The sequence below is a fragment of the Falco rusticolus genome, chromosome Z (genome assembly GCF_015220075.1).
Source record: "Falco rusticolus isolate bFalRus1 chromosome Z, bFalRus1.pri, whole genome shotgun sequence".
In the NCBI taxonomy this organism is placed as follows: Eukaryota; Metazoa; Chordata; class Aves; order Falconiformes; family Falconidae; genus Falco; species Falco rusticolus.
In genome coordinates, this window is record NC_051210.1 from 83,199,203 (window position 1) to 83,215,656 (window position 16,454).

At 37.0% G+C, this 16,454-nt stretch overlaps 1 protein-coding gene across 4 annotated transcripts; it reads left to right on the plus strand.

Moving 5' to 3' along the window:
• The first annotated feature begins 229 nt into the window (after positions 1–229).
• CZH18orf54 (chromosome Z C18orf54 homolog) lies at positions 230–15,617 on the plus strand. Of its 4 annotated transcripts, none has more exons than XM_037374024.1 (9): positions 230–278; positions 721–877; positions 1,234–1,563; positions 7,554–8,324; positions 9,829–9,976; positions 11,000–11,108; positions 12,484–12,615; positions 14,147–14,220; positions 15,106–15,617. In XM_037374024.1, exons 3-9 carry the CDS (start codon positions 1,284–1,286, stop codon positions 15,131–15,133), a joined length of 1,542 nt encoding a protein of 513 aa, XP_037229921.1. In that variant the 5' UTR covers positions 230–278; positions 721–877; positions 1,234–1,283; the 3' UTR covers positions 15,134–15,617. The 4 variants fall into 4 exon arrangements, with proteins under 4 accessions (XP_037229921.1, XP_037229924.1, XP_037229920.1 ...); XM_037374027.1 differs by having other exon boundaries at positions 247–313; positions 15,085–15,617; XM_037374023.1 differs by having other exon boundaries at positions 247–313.
• The last annotated feature ends 837 nt before the right edge of the window (positions 15,618–16,454 follow it).

Genomic DNA, 16,454 nt, shown 5'->3' on the forward strand with positions numbered 1-16,454 from the left:
CGGTAGCCCCCCACGGCGCTCTCCGGGAGAAGCGGCCCTGCCAGCGGGAGCTCAGGGCTGGAGGGAGAGGACACGGCAGCGGCTCACACTCACCTCAGAGGCACGGAGCGGGCGCGGAGCGGGCACCGACCGTCCCCGCCCGCCTTCCACGCCTTCCTGCCGCGGGGGCATGCCGGGAGCTGTAGTCCCGCTCGCGCCGCGCCGGCCGCCACTGCGCCTGCGCGTCGCCATTTTGTACAGGGACGCGGTCTCTTCAAAAACGCTGCGCGGGGAAGCTTGTAGGGGTGGCTGGTGTGGGTGGGGGGTGTCCGGGGTAGGGCTGGCGGGTTTGGTTGGTGTACTCTTTTGGCGTAGCGAAGTGGCCGTGCTTCTTTAGGCGGCCCTTCTGAGGGGAAGGGGGTTGGGGGGTGCCTGCCGCGGCCGGGCCTTGCCCGTGCGGGCCCGCTAGGTGCTGTGTGAGAATGGGGCCCGGGAGGCCCCTAGGCCGGTCGCCCAGCCCCTGGGCCGGTGCCCAGCTCGGCTTCCCGGGGAACACCGCTCGGCCTGGAAGAGTTAACCCTCACTGTGCCTTTTTCATATAAATCTTTATGCTGCCATTGCATGATGATCCTTGTATGTGTGCGGTACTGGATATAACAAAGTTATTAATCGTTATTCCTTGTTACAGCACCTGTTTCTTTAACACCTTAACAAGTTTTTCAAATGGTATTTTACCTACAGGGGTGAAGTGAACCGTTAGGTTTCTTTCAGTGATCTTGGCCATCCCGATTACTGCATTTGGAACCAGTCTGTGCTTCCAGCTCTTCAATTTACAGATTGTGGGGTTACAAAGGCATCTTGGATTCAGTTGACTATAAATTGTATAGACAAGACAATTGTAAGTGCTCCCACAGGGCTCGTAAAATTTTTTGCTGTATGTACCTGTTCCGCTTGTATACAGATACCAGCAAGGGTGATGCCTTCCTGCTCTTGTGACATGGAGTTGTTTAGGGGTTTTATGCTAAGCTACTTGTCTTTTTGTCTGTGAACACGTTTGCTGAGGATTCCAGCGGTGGTATGTATGTATGTATGACAAATTTATTTGAAAAACAGCAATTTGAATAGCTAAACAGTAATTTTCAGGAAAATAAGAATTACAGAACAAAAGTTAAAAAATCCTTAGTACATTACGGTTTGTGAGATGACATTTTAGTGCAGACGATCACTTGCACTTCCGTTTCTTTTTCCATTTAGATTCATAAAAAAAATGAGTAAAGATTCTAGCAGAAACCTGGATAAAAGCCATGACAAGCTCAATAAAAGAAAGCTGCGTCTGCTCTCCTGATTCAACAGTATCTTCGCTTTTAACAAGCTATAGCACTGACAGCAATACTCCGTACTCAAACACCTTGATCCACTACAAGGGCAAGCTTTACAGCTCTGCTTCTGAGGCTTTGGAGGCGTATATTGAAGATTTTGATTTAAGTCTCACATCTTCAGAAATAAGCACTGGAAAAATCTGCATATGTCAAAACACTCCCAAACAAGTTAAGTTTTCAAAGCATCGTACCAAAGGAAAACATGGTATGTCTCTGCAAATATGTTGTTTCATAAGTTTTGGTGTTTGCCATTCTGTTCTTTTGTTTTCACTGCCCATGGTATTGCAGCTTCTCATCTTGCACCAGGTGTGTTTTGTTGAAGGAATAGTCCCTGCACAACTGCATGCAAGTCTTTATGGTGGTACAGTAAATGGTGCTTCGTTATAACTAGCAATATTTGTCATTCTCTGTATAATGCTTTTTTGTAAGTGCTTGGTGGATTGGTAAGACTTCATGACCGTGCTCATACATGCAGTAACAAATTACAGAGTATGGGATACAAGTTGTGTTTTCTGTGTGTGCATATATACTAAAGACAGTGTAAATCATAGCTTAAACCTGAATCTTGGGGGGCAGGGAATCAGTTTCCAGAGTAAGTAACATCAGAATCTAATTATTTGAGGGAGTTCCCTTAAATGGGGCTCTGTCTTAGAGCAATATTTGCCTCTTATCCATAGATTTTTATGAGATGTACTTTTGGGCCTGAAGTCTCACACAGCTGGGTAACATTTATGGGTTTGAATTGGCTTTTGTTACTATTAGTTAGCTTGAATAAAGACTTAATTAAGTCTGACAAAAAAAGAAGTGTCATAAAAAACCCTGAAAAAATGTATGATTCAAAAGTAATTCCTTATATGCCATCACTTATACCATATATGCATTAATAAATATGTAGCATAATTGCATGTTTTCCTTAGACTAATTATTAGGAAAATGCTTCATTTTAAGCCTGTCATTAATCAGATTAATATTTGGGTGGTTTTTGGGAGGTTTTAATGGTATATATTGCTCATTTTACGCAAAACAAGGGCAAATGCCTCTGAAAGAAGTGCATTTCACATTAATATTTTATATAATCAGTATGTTTCATTGAGTCATTCTGAGATAACAAAAGCTACCATCTTTTCTTTAGGTATTTAACATACATAAGAAACTATGATGTGCTTACAATATTCCTATTGACATACTTTATTTTTCATTCAAGTATATCTTTAAATGAGATAAAAAGCCACCCACAAAGTTTTGCAAGAAAAAGTAATAGCATAACACGTTGAAAGGACAATCCTTTGTGGTCAGATTGCAACAGTGCAAACTTAGTCATAACATTTATTTCGCTTAAGATGTTAGTAGTTACTCTACTCATCTTGTTTGTATATACAAGTAGTAATTAACCTCAGACTCAAAATTAGAAGCCATAGCTTAAGATCAGACTGAGTCAATAGAGTCAGTTTTGTTTGTCTCCCACTGACAGCAGCATGCTCTATCACAAGTACCCCACAACAGAATGGGAGTGGGAAGGGCTATTTGAAAGACAAAAACAAAACTACCCCCCCAGTTACTGGTGTACTCATGTCTTATAGCCAACAGGAATTGATCTATTGTCTAATCAATTTGGTCTCTACACACCTACAGTGCTGTCAACAGCTATTCCATGGTCTTCACTTTCCAGAGGCAGAAATTTAAGTCCTTAGTCAAGCAGACTTTCAGCCAAGAATGCAGCAATTACTTTCTATTATAAATTATTATGAATTTACTTAATAGTTATGACATCATATTTTATTGAATTTAATCATTACAATACAGCAGCTACCTGTGCTAGACACATGTAATTGTCTAGACCAGGGGTCCTCAAACTACGGCCCGCGGGTCGGATACAGCCCCCCAGGGTCCTCAATCTGGCCCCCGGTATTTACAGAACCCCCCCGCCGGGGGTTGGGGGGGGGAAACCAAGCAGCCGCAAATGACTGCCTGCCACTTCATCTGCGCGCCGGCCCCCTGGTTAAAAAGTTTGAGGACCCCTGGTCTAGATAGTCTATATGTTATTGACCAACTGTTAAGTATTGGAAGTTGGAAGTGAACATAAAACATTCAAATTAACATGGGTGGATTTTTTCCAGAGAGCTACTACTGTTAGTTTCATATTTCCTGTATCAGGAAGTTATAGAAGTTGAAGAACAGATCTTTAAGCAGTTTGTATTATCACCCCATAAAAGCTAGATAAAATTAGACTAAGACCGCTGCAAGGTTTGGTTCAAGGTCTTGAATAATTTTAATTTATTTTACTCCTATTTTTATTCAGATTACTGATAAATACAAGTAATGAGAATGATCCCTCCCCCAATTTCATCAGACTTAGCATCAGCTGTTTCAAACAAAAATACAGTCAATGTAACATTTCTCAGTAGTAGAGCAGTTATCAGTATCACCCAACAAACATTCATTTCAGTTCAGGTAAACCTCCTATGTCTACATTTATCTGCCCCCAAGCAGCATAAAACATCTAAACTGAATTGACCTTAACTTATCCAAAGATCATTTTTGTTCAGATAAAATGAAAATCCTCCTTATTCAAGAGACTCCAGAACTTACATGTGTGAACCAGAAGAGTGCCCTACTGAGTCAGACAAAACAAACTGAACATGAAATTTTCACTTTCATTAAAAATTGAAACGCAACATCTATATTTAAACAACTTTATTAACATAGTTAAGCAGTGATTAACATTCACATCTATTATATCACATCATACAAATGTAAATAAAAAATTACTACAGTACAATATATATTCTCTGCATGATCCAAAATACTTGGTGGCCCCAAAAACCTCTTTAAAATTCAGCGGCTTATCAAAAATTAAAACCATATTCTATTTAAAATGAAGTTCTGTTAGTAAATAGGCAGACTTCAAGAAGTATCGCTCAATTTAGTACAGTTTGAGACATTGCAGGAGGATATGTTTGAAGGAAACATTCAAACATTGTGGCAGATACAGAAACATCAGTTTTAAAGCTTCCAAGTAAAACTCATATCAACCTAAGTTGCCAGCAGAAAGATCAGTCATCTTTCATTTTAAACTATTCTATATATAGCATCCAATTAAAAATTTTAGAAGTGTTTAGTATTAGTAAGTAAGACATAAATAACTACCTATCTCTTCCCATGAAAAAAAGATAGTATTACAATGGAGATTTCAACAGCCATGTAAACCTGCTTATACCCATCCTTTATTTTCTAATCACCATCCTCACAAAAAAATCACCCTGGCCTTCTCAGTTTTGTTGCTCACCCAAAGTAAGGAATTAGATACCTAAGGCAAAAGTAGCACAGTAGAATCAGCTTACAGAAAAGTGATACTATGAGCACCGAATTATTTGAGATATGGATTTGGCTTACTTAAGTATACTGTAATACCACACAGGGATTCATCTACTGTAGAGCCATTTTAACTTCCCTCACATAAATACATTCAAGTACGTATCATTATTTTAGCAGAATATACTCTACAAGGCAAGCAACAAGAGTATTCACCTCAGAGTTTCCCATTTAAACTAATTATCTAAAACTAGCTCACTCCAACCATTAAGTACAAAGAGCAAGAGTCAATGGCAGACTAAAAAAAATTATATTGGAGAAAAATACTTAGTAGACTGATGGATGCAAGTCATTCTGGAGAATACATAGGTGAGTGAAATACACAGCTACTGATAAAGCTTTATTTACTCAAGATGAGGTTACTGGAAATACTTATGTAATATATCACAAATATGCATGCAAATTACATCAGCATCTATCAGAAATAACTGCAGGATGTTTTGCAATTTACAGCAGTCGTTTCACTGTAGAGCTTAACCTTTATCTAAGATAAAAAGTTACTCTTTAGACCCTATATAGAAAATTTTATGCATTTATCCTCATGAAAAGGACAGTATTGAAGCAATTAGTGTTAATTTGCAACTTCTTGACAAAAATCTGAAACGAAAGATTTCCAATACAATGTTACATTTAAAGCATTTTTCAAAAAATATTTAAGTTGTTTGAATATGGATGCATTTTCCTCAAGGGAAGAATGTTTTTGCACCTTTATCTGTTAATACATTCAATATGAATAAAATAGGTGAAGCAAAAGTCATTGTTGTTCAACAGTAGAAGGTTAATTCAGAGTAAGTTTAAGACAGAGGAGCTGCCTAATATAAAATACATAAACTGATATAATTAAGACACATTTTTATAAGCATGTGTTCTGAACAAAAAGGGCACAAGAGTATTCACCTGAGATAAAGCTAGTCTTTGATTATTTCTAAGTAGCAATGCATTTTGCTTGAGGAAAGCCACTTGAAACTTTAAAAAATACATTTTACTATTATATAATATATGCAGTTCAAGTAATTAAGATTGATGCTAACATAACAGTCCTAAAGAACTCAAAAAGAAAAAACAGTGTATCAATATTGTTAGTTACAAAATTTATGCTACTGCATAACTTTTACAAATTATAATTATTATAAATTTTAAACCCATTCTTCCAAAACTGATGTTTTGAGTACAAGCTTTAAGGAGCAATAAACTAAAGCATAAGAATCAGTTTATTACAATATATACATATTCACCAATTTTGAAAATAATCAAGCTTTGGAAAAAAATTACAAAATTGATTATTTTTGCTTGCACTGCTTAAAATAATGAAGCATTCTAATCTTCTTTCCTAAATGAAAAAAACAGTTTCCTGAATGTGCAATGAATAAAATTTAGTATTGAACTTCTAATTTAACAGCAATTTAGAACTGCCAAAAAGATGCATTTAATAAGGATTTTAAATACCCTTTCTGTTACCAACTTAGGTTGATCAGCAGCTTTTCTTCACTCTCTAAATCCTTCAAAAAGGGAAACTCAGAACAAGAAAAAGGCATATATAAAACCAGTAAACACTGACCTCCTGAGGTTCCTACAACAAAAATATTCAAGTAGAAAATCTGCAACATGACTTAGCAGCAATTTCTGTAGTTTAGCAGACTAACAGCACTTTAGAGTAGATAACTGTGCTTGAGCTAATTTATAATGGAAATGCTTTGGCTGTTACATCTAAAATAACAAAGTCCTAAGTACAGGCACACTTCATACCTGAAAAAGGATGCTTTCTTGGGTTGCATTGGCATGGATAGCTATGGTAGCATATTGTATTATTCAGGACTTTTTTTTTTTTTTTTTTTTTACCTATAACCTTCCTCTAGTTTCACACTTTTCTTTCTTTTATCAAGACTGCAGTTTTTTAGCAGTGTTTAGCTTTTGGATTATATTTTTTCAGTACAAACCACCTTCTAGTTATGTTTAACTGATCTCCCAAACAAAAATAAGGATTCTGATTATCACTAAAAATGAGAAACTGTTCTGTGAAACGTGTCATCTCCTCACATTTTACGCTGAAATTTCCCTGTTCTTTGCAGAAGTCTTATTAGCTCCGTTCATGTATTACCTAGTCTATTTTGTATGGTTTTTTATTAGCTGTATGTTTTGTATCTTACAGTAGTCTTTAATATCAGTAACTGAAATCTGTATATTACAGTGGAAGTGAGGAAAAAAACCCCTCACTTCCAGGTACTAGTTGAGGCAAACCTATTTTTTGTGAATCAAAGAGCTTCATAGCTTCTGTTAAAAAAAGGGATTTAATACTATAACTCTTCCCTGAAAAACTGTCAGGCATGTAAATTTCTGTAGAATCACAAAATGCATCTGTAGGGCCATTATCTGGCTACTTGCCTTGCAAGCTGCTGCTTTTAGCCACCTTTTTTCTCTAGTAAATATGCTCAGTTTCAGTATGGGAAAGGCCATCCCTGACATTACTGTGTGGAGGAAGCATCGCTACTAGGTCTGAAATACTAAGGATGTATCTGCAAAATACATAGTTCTGAATGTGAAACTAAAAATGGACTGTATAATGTTGACTGCTTGTTTCTCAAAAAGTTAAAGAAAATATTCAAAGCTGTAAATGTACTATGAAAGGAGGGGTAACTTTTGATAGGTAAGGTTCCTATCAAGATCCTGATTAGAAATGGAACTGTTCTTGTAAGAACTGTAATTCAGTACCCCATGGTAAAGAATATATTTCATCTTTTAACTATTACTTCATGTTAGATCTTACAAATGTGTCCTCGTAAGCTTGAAGTATAGCAAGTCATGTAAAATATCTTTGTTTTTCAGAATTGGATGATTTTAATCGGCATGTGGGATTGGGTTTTCTTGCCTCACCCTCTAGAAGGCAGAGTGAGTGTGACCCAGACTCCATTAGTCTTGCGACAGATGATCTGTTAGCATTTCCAGCAGATGGATCACTGCCCTTTGTCCAACACAATCTTCTTAAATCAGAGCATCAAAGTAGTGAGTGGAACAGATGGTCCCTTAAAACATCTTTCTGCCCTTGTCAAACCTCGTTACTTGATACTGCAAGTGGTTTCAGTCTCCAGGAGAATGAGAAAGCTGTTGCTCACCAGAATCCACAAAAAGACTTCAGCAAAAAGAAACACAATGTGTCTGCACCGGATAGGTGCAGTTCTGTCTCCTCTAAAGGAAGTTTGAAACTCTTGTCTTTTGCAGAGAAATCTAACACTTCTAAGAATTATCCAAGGTGGCTTACCAGTCAGAAGTCTGACTTAAGAGTATCTGAGATAAGTAGTGTTGCCAATTTTCATTACCCAGTCTGGCTTAAGAGTTACAGCCTTTTTTCTGGATCAACCAAAGAAAGCGATGGTCAAAGTTCTAATATACAAGGAAAAGCTTCCTCTCCACAAGCTTTTGAGATACTGAGAAAAAGACACTCTGTAGATAAAGACTGTTCTAATTTTTTTGAACAAAATGCTTGCCTGGATCTGAGAAGTGATAACAAAATAGAAGGAAGTTGCAACTATGACAGTCCAGATGCATGCTTCCCATCTGATAACTCATTTTCAAGACATACTAAAAAGCCATTTAGAGGTAACTATATTTCATATTTATGTTTTAATTTTGAGGGTACGCATATAAAGACTTGTACTTTTTTTTTTAAATCAACACTAGCTATGTTGGTCTGACTGCACTGTACACTAGATTTATTCACTTCCATCTCTGACAAATCCCTTGAAGCACTTACTAGTAGCTGACCAAGTTAAACAGCTTTTATACTGTTTAGTTTTCATATATAAATCAATATTTAAGCATTACTTTTACAGCAAAGTATTTGTTGCTGTGGCATATTTAGTATCTTAATGCAAGATAATGACATTAATTCCATAAATACTTTTAATAGAATTTCAAGCATTACATTACATGAATTGTAACCCTGGGGGAAAGAGATTCCTAAACATAGTGTAAATGAACCTGTCACATTGGTAAAAAATACCATTTATTGTGCAATCTTTTTCTCTACTTTATGCAGTCAGCAGGAGGTCTTTGTAACCCATATATTTAGGTTATCTAGTGCCTTCAGTTTATGTGGAGACTTTCCTTTCTCATGTAGCTACTATTTGCAGCAGACCATCGCTCTTCTGAAGCCAGAAGGCTGTCCTGTGGTGAAGCACCATCTTTGTATTATGAAATATCAGCAAGACTTGCTTTGATATGAAAGATTAACATTTCAAAGTGTTAATTACCTTCATTTCCAAGTTCATTCATTTAAAAAGAAAAATAATTTTTTTGTTATGCAAAGCATAAATACTGGTCTCCCCATTTTCCAAGAGGTTATATATAAAAACTAAGTTAAAATGTTGTTTATGTTGTGAATTCAAAGCAACAAAATGTCAGATATGCAAATACCTTCCTAATGTGTATGCATGATGAACTTTACATCCAGGGTTGTATCTTTTTTTTCTTCACACAGAAAATTTTACTGATCATGAATAGGCTAGGTATAAAAAAATGTGAGAATGTGTCTGTCACTTTGAGTGCTTGTCTCAACCTATTTTTAAATGTTCGACCCATATGTGATTGTGTATGTGTATGTGATTTGCATGTATATGTTGCGTGGTTTCTCTCCCAAGTGCCTGTAAAATCAGCTCTTAGAAAAACCTGTACAAAAATAGTAAGAAAACTAACCTGAGGACTTACAGTATTAATAAGCAATATTTAACATTGTATTGCGAATTAATATTGATTATATTTTCTATAGTATGAAAGCACATGAAAAACATTAATCTTGAATACTGCATATGATACTTAGTTTGCGTAAGTTAGAAAAAAAAAAAAAAAAACAAAACCAAAAACGTTTGACTACTTTAAATATGTACTGGCTAGAACCTTGCAGGTCCCATTTGGTACTGAGGATTTATGTGCCAGTCCAAGATAACCAAAGGAGTTGTATTGATGCTGTACTCTCTGTAAAATATTTTTACTGCTAACTGATTTGTAGTAATTTCCTTTGAGTATCACATCAAATTAAAATAGGGAAATAATGCCCTTGAAGAGGGTTGGACACATTGTGTCCTGGTGTTTGTTTTTTTTTTAGAGGACCAGCTTGATCTACTTACCTTGAAGGTCAACAGAGGTCTGGAGGGTTCAACTGAAGATTTGTCAGATAATCTGAAAAATGATGGTAATCCTACAACAGATATACTAGGAGCAGAGATGACATGGGAAAATGTTCCAGGTGCTTTGTAAGTCAATAAAGATTTTGGACTAATTTGTTTGTGAAAATGCATAATGTATTTAATTGCTTTTGTATATAGATTATAAGTAACTGTGCTGTGGCATGCACATAAAAGATTGACTATTAGATTTCTTGCTAGTGCTAAATGTTTGATATTTCAAGGTCAGGGGATTGGGGTACTGCTTTCCCTTTTTCACTGACTTGCAAGGAGTGCTATCAATATTACTTATTGTTGCCTTTTAGTAACATCTTTGTATATTGATGATATGTAAGAAATACTTGTTTCAAGAGAAAAATTATTTCATGGAACTTAAATTGACATATTTACTAGTTTATGATTAATAATTTATGAAAAACAAGTTAATAGTGGGAAGTCCCTTGTTTAAAAAAAGCAGTGGGGGCTTGGGAAGTTTTGGAGGGGTCTTGGGAGTGAAATTCTGGTTATCCCAAGAGCTGAGAGGTTATTTCACAGGATCAAAAGTGCTAAAAATATACTAGTATTTCCTATGGTTTTGAAGAAGCGACTTAGGTATATGTGGTTCTGGGTGTTGTCTCTTGGCTTCCCTTTACCTCAGAAGATTTTGAACTATTGGTTAATTTTGGCAATATTTAACAGGCAAGAGTGTCAAAATGTAGCATTCCTGCATGTGGTAACAGAAGTGGTACTACTCATGCTCCTGTTCAGAGAGATATATAATCTAACCTCCTGCTAGCCACCAGAGTGTTAGTGGAGGAGTACCAAGTGTAAGAAGAACACCCATGTGTAATAAATCATAGCTAAGAAGTCCTTACCTTGCATTTTTTGTTGATATTTATGGCTACCCATGTTTTGATTATACTGGCAAAGCTGGAACAAATATTTACAAGTCTCTCTGACATACACCAAAGTGCTGACAAGACTACTCAGTGCCCCTTTGGTGTTGCAGTTATGCAGTATATCTGGTTTCATCATAATGACTGTATCCTAAACCAATTATTTTAGTTTATAAGCCTGTTGTTATTCTCCATTGCATGTTTAATGTTGGTTTAGCAAACCATCAGTGCCTGTGTGCTGTGAGGATGTGGAGGATGCTCTACCATTCCCCAAGGCAGATATCATACACAAATTCTTGGAAGACTGTTTACATGACAAAAGTAAGGTCAGTAAAAGTGAGTATGTATTTCTGAATGCCCAAAATATAAGACTGGTAAATATTAGAAGGGGGAGTACCTGTAAACTGGTTTTTCTTCTTCTATAATGTATGAAGTAGAAAGTCTAACTGAAATAGTTTAGTCATACTTGAGCATGATGAGTTCATAGTAGTTAAATCCTATAATCTAACCTTTGGTCACAATTATGATTAAGAAAGAATCTAACTATAAAATGCTTTGTTTAGTAATAGGTTGGCTTGTACACTTCATGTTTTGTTTAAATAATAATTTCCCTGCCTTGAGTAAAAGAAGACATTCCTTTTGTTATTGATGTATTAATACTACTAATTTCATAGCCTGGCTGATGTACTGTTAGGTATGAGTCAAGTTCAAGAGGTAAGTTAAATAATATATTTCTTCTTATTTATGCTCTTGCACTGGAATTGGATTGTGGATTGTATTTACTCTTCTGATTATTCATAATTTTATTCCCATTCTTACATATTAAACACCTTCCTGGCAGTCTTAATATTGTTCAGTCTTTAATTTTGGTTATATGAACCCTTTATCCTTTTCTCAGCTAGGGACATGAGCACGGAACCCAGTATTCTAGTTAAAAGGCATACTATTCATTTATGTGCTGGTATATTTACTTTCTGCCCTGTTGTCCTTGAATCTTAACTGCTCTAAGATTCTGTTTTCCTATCTTGTTAGTAAACAGAGCAGCGCCCTTTAAGTTCTTCCACTGTGGTACATCCTTCTGTTTCCCGAAGGAGTTCATTGATACAGAGCCCAAGGTTGTGCATGAGTAATTCAAATTATTCTGTCTGATGCATGGTACTTCACTGTATTTCATTCTTCATGCTTCCCGTTCTCTTGGTTTTGCTAGATCATCAGACGTTTCTGGACACAAGCATCTCTAAATTACCCACAAATTTTTGTCACCTTGAGTTAATTTGCTTTTTTGATTATAGAATGAGCAGATACCATATAGATGCTAATCTTATGCATAAATCTATGCTTATCATTAAGGAAGCTTACTTGCTCTGTCAGTCATGAAATGTTGAAACATGTTCCAGTACTGCTGTCATAGCATTACAGGGACTGACAGTCAATATTCTTGAATTATTTCACACAAGCCTGGGCTGAAGCCGTTCTGTGTTGCTTCAGGCCTTCCTAACCATTTGTGTATTTACAGGGACTTCACTGACTGTACTGTGGCATAAATTAAGACGACCAGTGTAGCATCATACATGTACAATTTATAAATAGACTTCATACATATACAATTCATAAATAGACCTTTGAAGAACAGGTAGAAGGAAACACTTTATTATTTTATGTGCACTGCAAGATCAACAAACTCTTTGCATTTTGGTTTAGGAAAATACTTTTTCTGGAGATCATCATCACAGGCCCCTTGAAGCTTTGAAGCTAATGTTGTTTAAACTTCAAGCAATTCAGGGAAGTTTAAGCCGGATTGAAACTGCTGAACAAAAGAAAGAGTCTGAGAAAGTGAGTAGTCAGTTTTCTTATGTCATATCTTGTCACAATGGTTGTGTAAATTTCTGGGAAAAACTGTTAGTTCTTTTATAGACTTTGGTTTCCAGTCTTCATAGAATACTGGCAGCAGATTCAATCCAGTTTGCATCAGAATATGTTCGTGACTGCAGTGCCCTGCATCCCCTCGGCCTTGCTGGAGGCTCAGCGCTCCCACTCGCTGCGGCGGCTGCTTTTTTTGGGGCACTGCCTGGCGGGGCGGTAACTCCAGTGGCCTGGGCCCTGCTGCAGAAAGCAGCACCAGGAGATGGCGACATCTCAGGCAGTCCTGCCCGGAGAGAGCAGGCTTGCTCTCCGCTGCTCTAGGAACAGCTGTGCTTGGAAAAAGTTACCTTCTGGTAGTATCCCCGTCAATTATTTCAGGGGCAATGCATCAAAATCCTTGTCTCCTTTGGCATCAGTGAGTTGGTATTTTTGTGGCACTTTTGCTTCAAAATTATTTCATAGACTTTTACCCTCACTGTTTACCTTTTTCGGAGTGTTGCTTGCATACGGTTCTTAAACCCTGTGTCCTAGGCTTGGTAGTGAATGAAATTGCTCCATATATACCTGGATCAGGCAGGCTCGGGGAATGGGCCAACAGGAACCTTACAAAATTCCACAGGGGCAAATGCAAGAACTCATACCTGGGAAGAAAGAAACCATGGCAGTAATGCAGGCTGGGCACTGCCTAACTGTTCTGTTGAAAATGCCCATAAAATAGGCATTTTCATGAAATGAAATGGGTCTTGGTAGGTACAAGCTGAATATGAGCCATCTATGTGCCCTGGCAGCGAAGAGGAACAGCAGGGCCCGGGCTATATGGACAGGAAGGAGCACAGGCAACACATCAAGAGAAATGCTTGTCTGTCCCTCTGTATCCCCCAGCACTTCCTAAACCACATCTCTAACGCTGCATCCAGGTTTAGGCCCCTCTCTTAGGAGTGATGTCAGGAAGCTGGTAGAGGGGTACCTAGATGGTTGGGGGCTACAACACTTGTCTGGGGTGGGGGGCTGAGGGAGCTGGCCTTGTTCAGGCTGGCGGAGAGGAAGTTTGGGGGGATCTAATTGGCGTCTTCCTGCACCTTTGAGGAAGGTATCAAGAAAATGGAGCCAGGTCTTCATAGTGGGGCACAGTAGAAGGATGAGGAATGGGGATGAATTGAAACAGGAGGTTCACACTGGATATTGGGAGAAACTTTTTCACCCTGCAGATAGCCAAGCAGTGGAGCAAGTTGTTAGAGAGAGGTTGTGCAGTCTATGACCTTGCAGATTTTCGAGATGTGACTGGATAAAAGCCCTGAGCAACCTGCTGTAACCTCGTAGCTTCCCCTGCTTTGAGCAGGAGCCCACCTCCTGAGATTTCTCCCAAGCTTATTTCCTTTATGATGCTATAAAGTTGTTGGCAATCCTTTCCAGTGGAATGTGCTATAAAAGATTCCTGTTTTCTGGCATATTCAGCTATTCTTCCTTCCCTCCATTAACAATTTTTTTGTGTGTTTTTAAGCTTTCTGAAACAGCAGAGGCTGAATTAAAACTGTGTGACAGTGAAATAATCCCTCTTACTAATTCTATTCAGAAGTAAGTGACCATTGTTTTTTCTGGCTTTTCAATGTTTTCAGAAAGTGCAGAAAAGGAATGATCAATTAGCTAAAAGCTGTCATGTGATCTGAAAAGTTTATTAAGAATAAGACAGTAGTGACTAATTAAAAACATGGTAGTTCATGGAGCAGAGAAATAGCTAGTGGATAGTTGCAGAGACATACTCTGTAAGTAAGCATTTGTATTTCATTTGTATCAATAGATTAATTACTACTACTCAATAGATTAATTATTCCTACACATAGACTTTAAAATAATCAGACTTGGAGTAGTATGTAATGCGGGACAAAATATTGTGGTTTTCACTACAGTGAGAAAATAATTGCTGTAAAACAGATTTCATTAATGGAATCAGCAGAATCCTACTAAACAGTTATAAATAACTAAAGAAATAAGTTTGAGAAAAGGCAGAATGGAAAATGAGTTTATTATGTAGGACATATGTTTCAACAAAACTGTGGAGTATAGTTCTATAATGTAAAAGTAAAACATTTTAAAGGATTTTTGAATTGAAAAAAATAGTGACTTTCAGTATTGATCTGCTATTTTATGACGTTAAGTTTTGCAGTTTCATATCCTGTGTTAAATACCCATTTTGTAATAATTTAATAGTAGCTGTGTGTTTGAGCACCTGTATTTGAGAAGACACATTTAAAATTTCAGTTGCAAAAAGTATTTTCTTTTTTAAAAAACATTTTGATGTATTTTATAATCTCTACAACCAATTAAGTGGGACAGTTAGAGATGTAAACTGTCTATATTACCATTCAAACTGTTAAACTATGAGAAATCATTATCCTTTTGTCTTAAACATATATAGTAACGTATACACTGTTCTTGAAGTCTTCATTTTTCCTAATCTAGGGTTTTACACCATTTGTCACATCGGTAAAGTCTTGTTGAAGATAACAGTAACCACTGAGAGAAGACTGATGATCATGAAGATGAACAAAAAAATAAAAATCTGTGAAGCTGATACCTAGAAGTGTTTTAATATTGTATAATTTAAATAACTTGTCAGCCTGACCACTAGTCAGAATTTTTTTGAAGGCTGAACCAGTGCATGTTCTCAGAAATGTTGTATTCACTATTTCTGTACATATTTGTTCTTTTTAGTAATTACTACAAAGCATAATTGAGTATTAGTGCTGCCAACAGGATCTAACAATGTGACAAGATATACCACTTTTTAAGGACAATTTAATTAATAATGCCAACATTTTAATGGAAGAATCTGTGTGTTTATAAGAATTTATAAAAAATTATTTGGCCAATTCTACTCATCACTTATTACATGGCCTATTAGAAACAGGGGAAGATCAACATCATGTGTAAAGTTAAGCAATGAGGTTTAGCAATAAAATAATTACATAATATTTTCAGTGCTGTTCTTTCTAACAGGACTGGAGTTGATGTAATTGTATGTTCCTTGTGGTTCCATGACCACAAACTTACCAAATATATTGTATCAAAAAGCATCTGAAGTCTTTTTGAATTGTCCTCCTTTCACACCCCAGTGAAGCTTGGTTCTTTGGGGAGAGAAGGCCCTTGTTTAGGGGCACGGAAAGTTTCAGCTGAGCTGATTCAGAGCTAGTTGTCACTGTTACTGGGAAGTCCTAATCACCCTTCCATTTTCCTTGTTTTGTTCTTGGCTTTAGAGCATATCAAATCCTTCAGTGGGCCTAAATAGGCAGAGAAGTAATAGATTTCATTTTTTTTTGCCCCCCAGCATAATTGAATAGAATTAGCTCGTGAAGGCCACTGATAAGCACTGGAACTTGTGCATGGGAGAGAGGACTAGGACTTATGCCATTTGCCAACAGCAAATTGAGAGGCAAAGAGAAAAGCTGTAAGTAGTAACTTGAGTTGTGAATTGAAATATATTGACAAACATTTTGAAAGGAGCCTTTTGCACCTCTTCTGAGGCTTACATAATGTAGCCTAGCATTTTGTGCTGTCAGTAAACAAAATATATGGCGACATGCCTTTCTAGTGAACTCTTTCCTTTTAATCTGCGTGTTTATGTATGTACACATGAGAAAGCAGGTACCTGAGCATGTACTGATTCTGAGAAATGAAACCAGAAGAAAAAGTAGAAAGATTACCTATGTATTTCTCTCATCTTCCTATTAAGAATTAGTAAGTAGAGCTAGAGTAATAGATGACTTCATTTTATGGCTGTCATGATATCATGAGAATATACGTAGGTCATA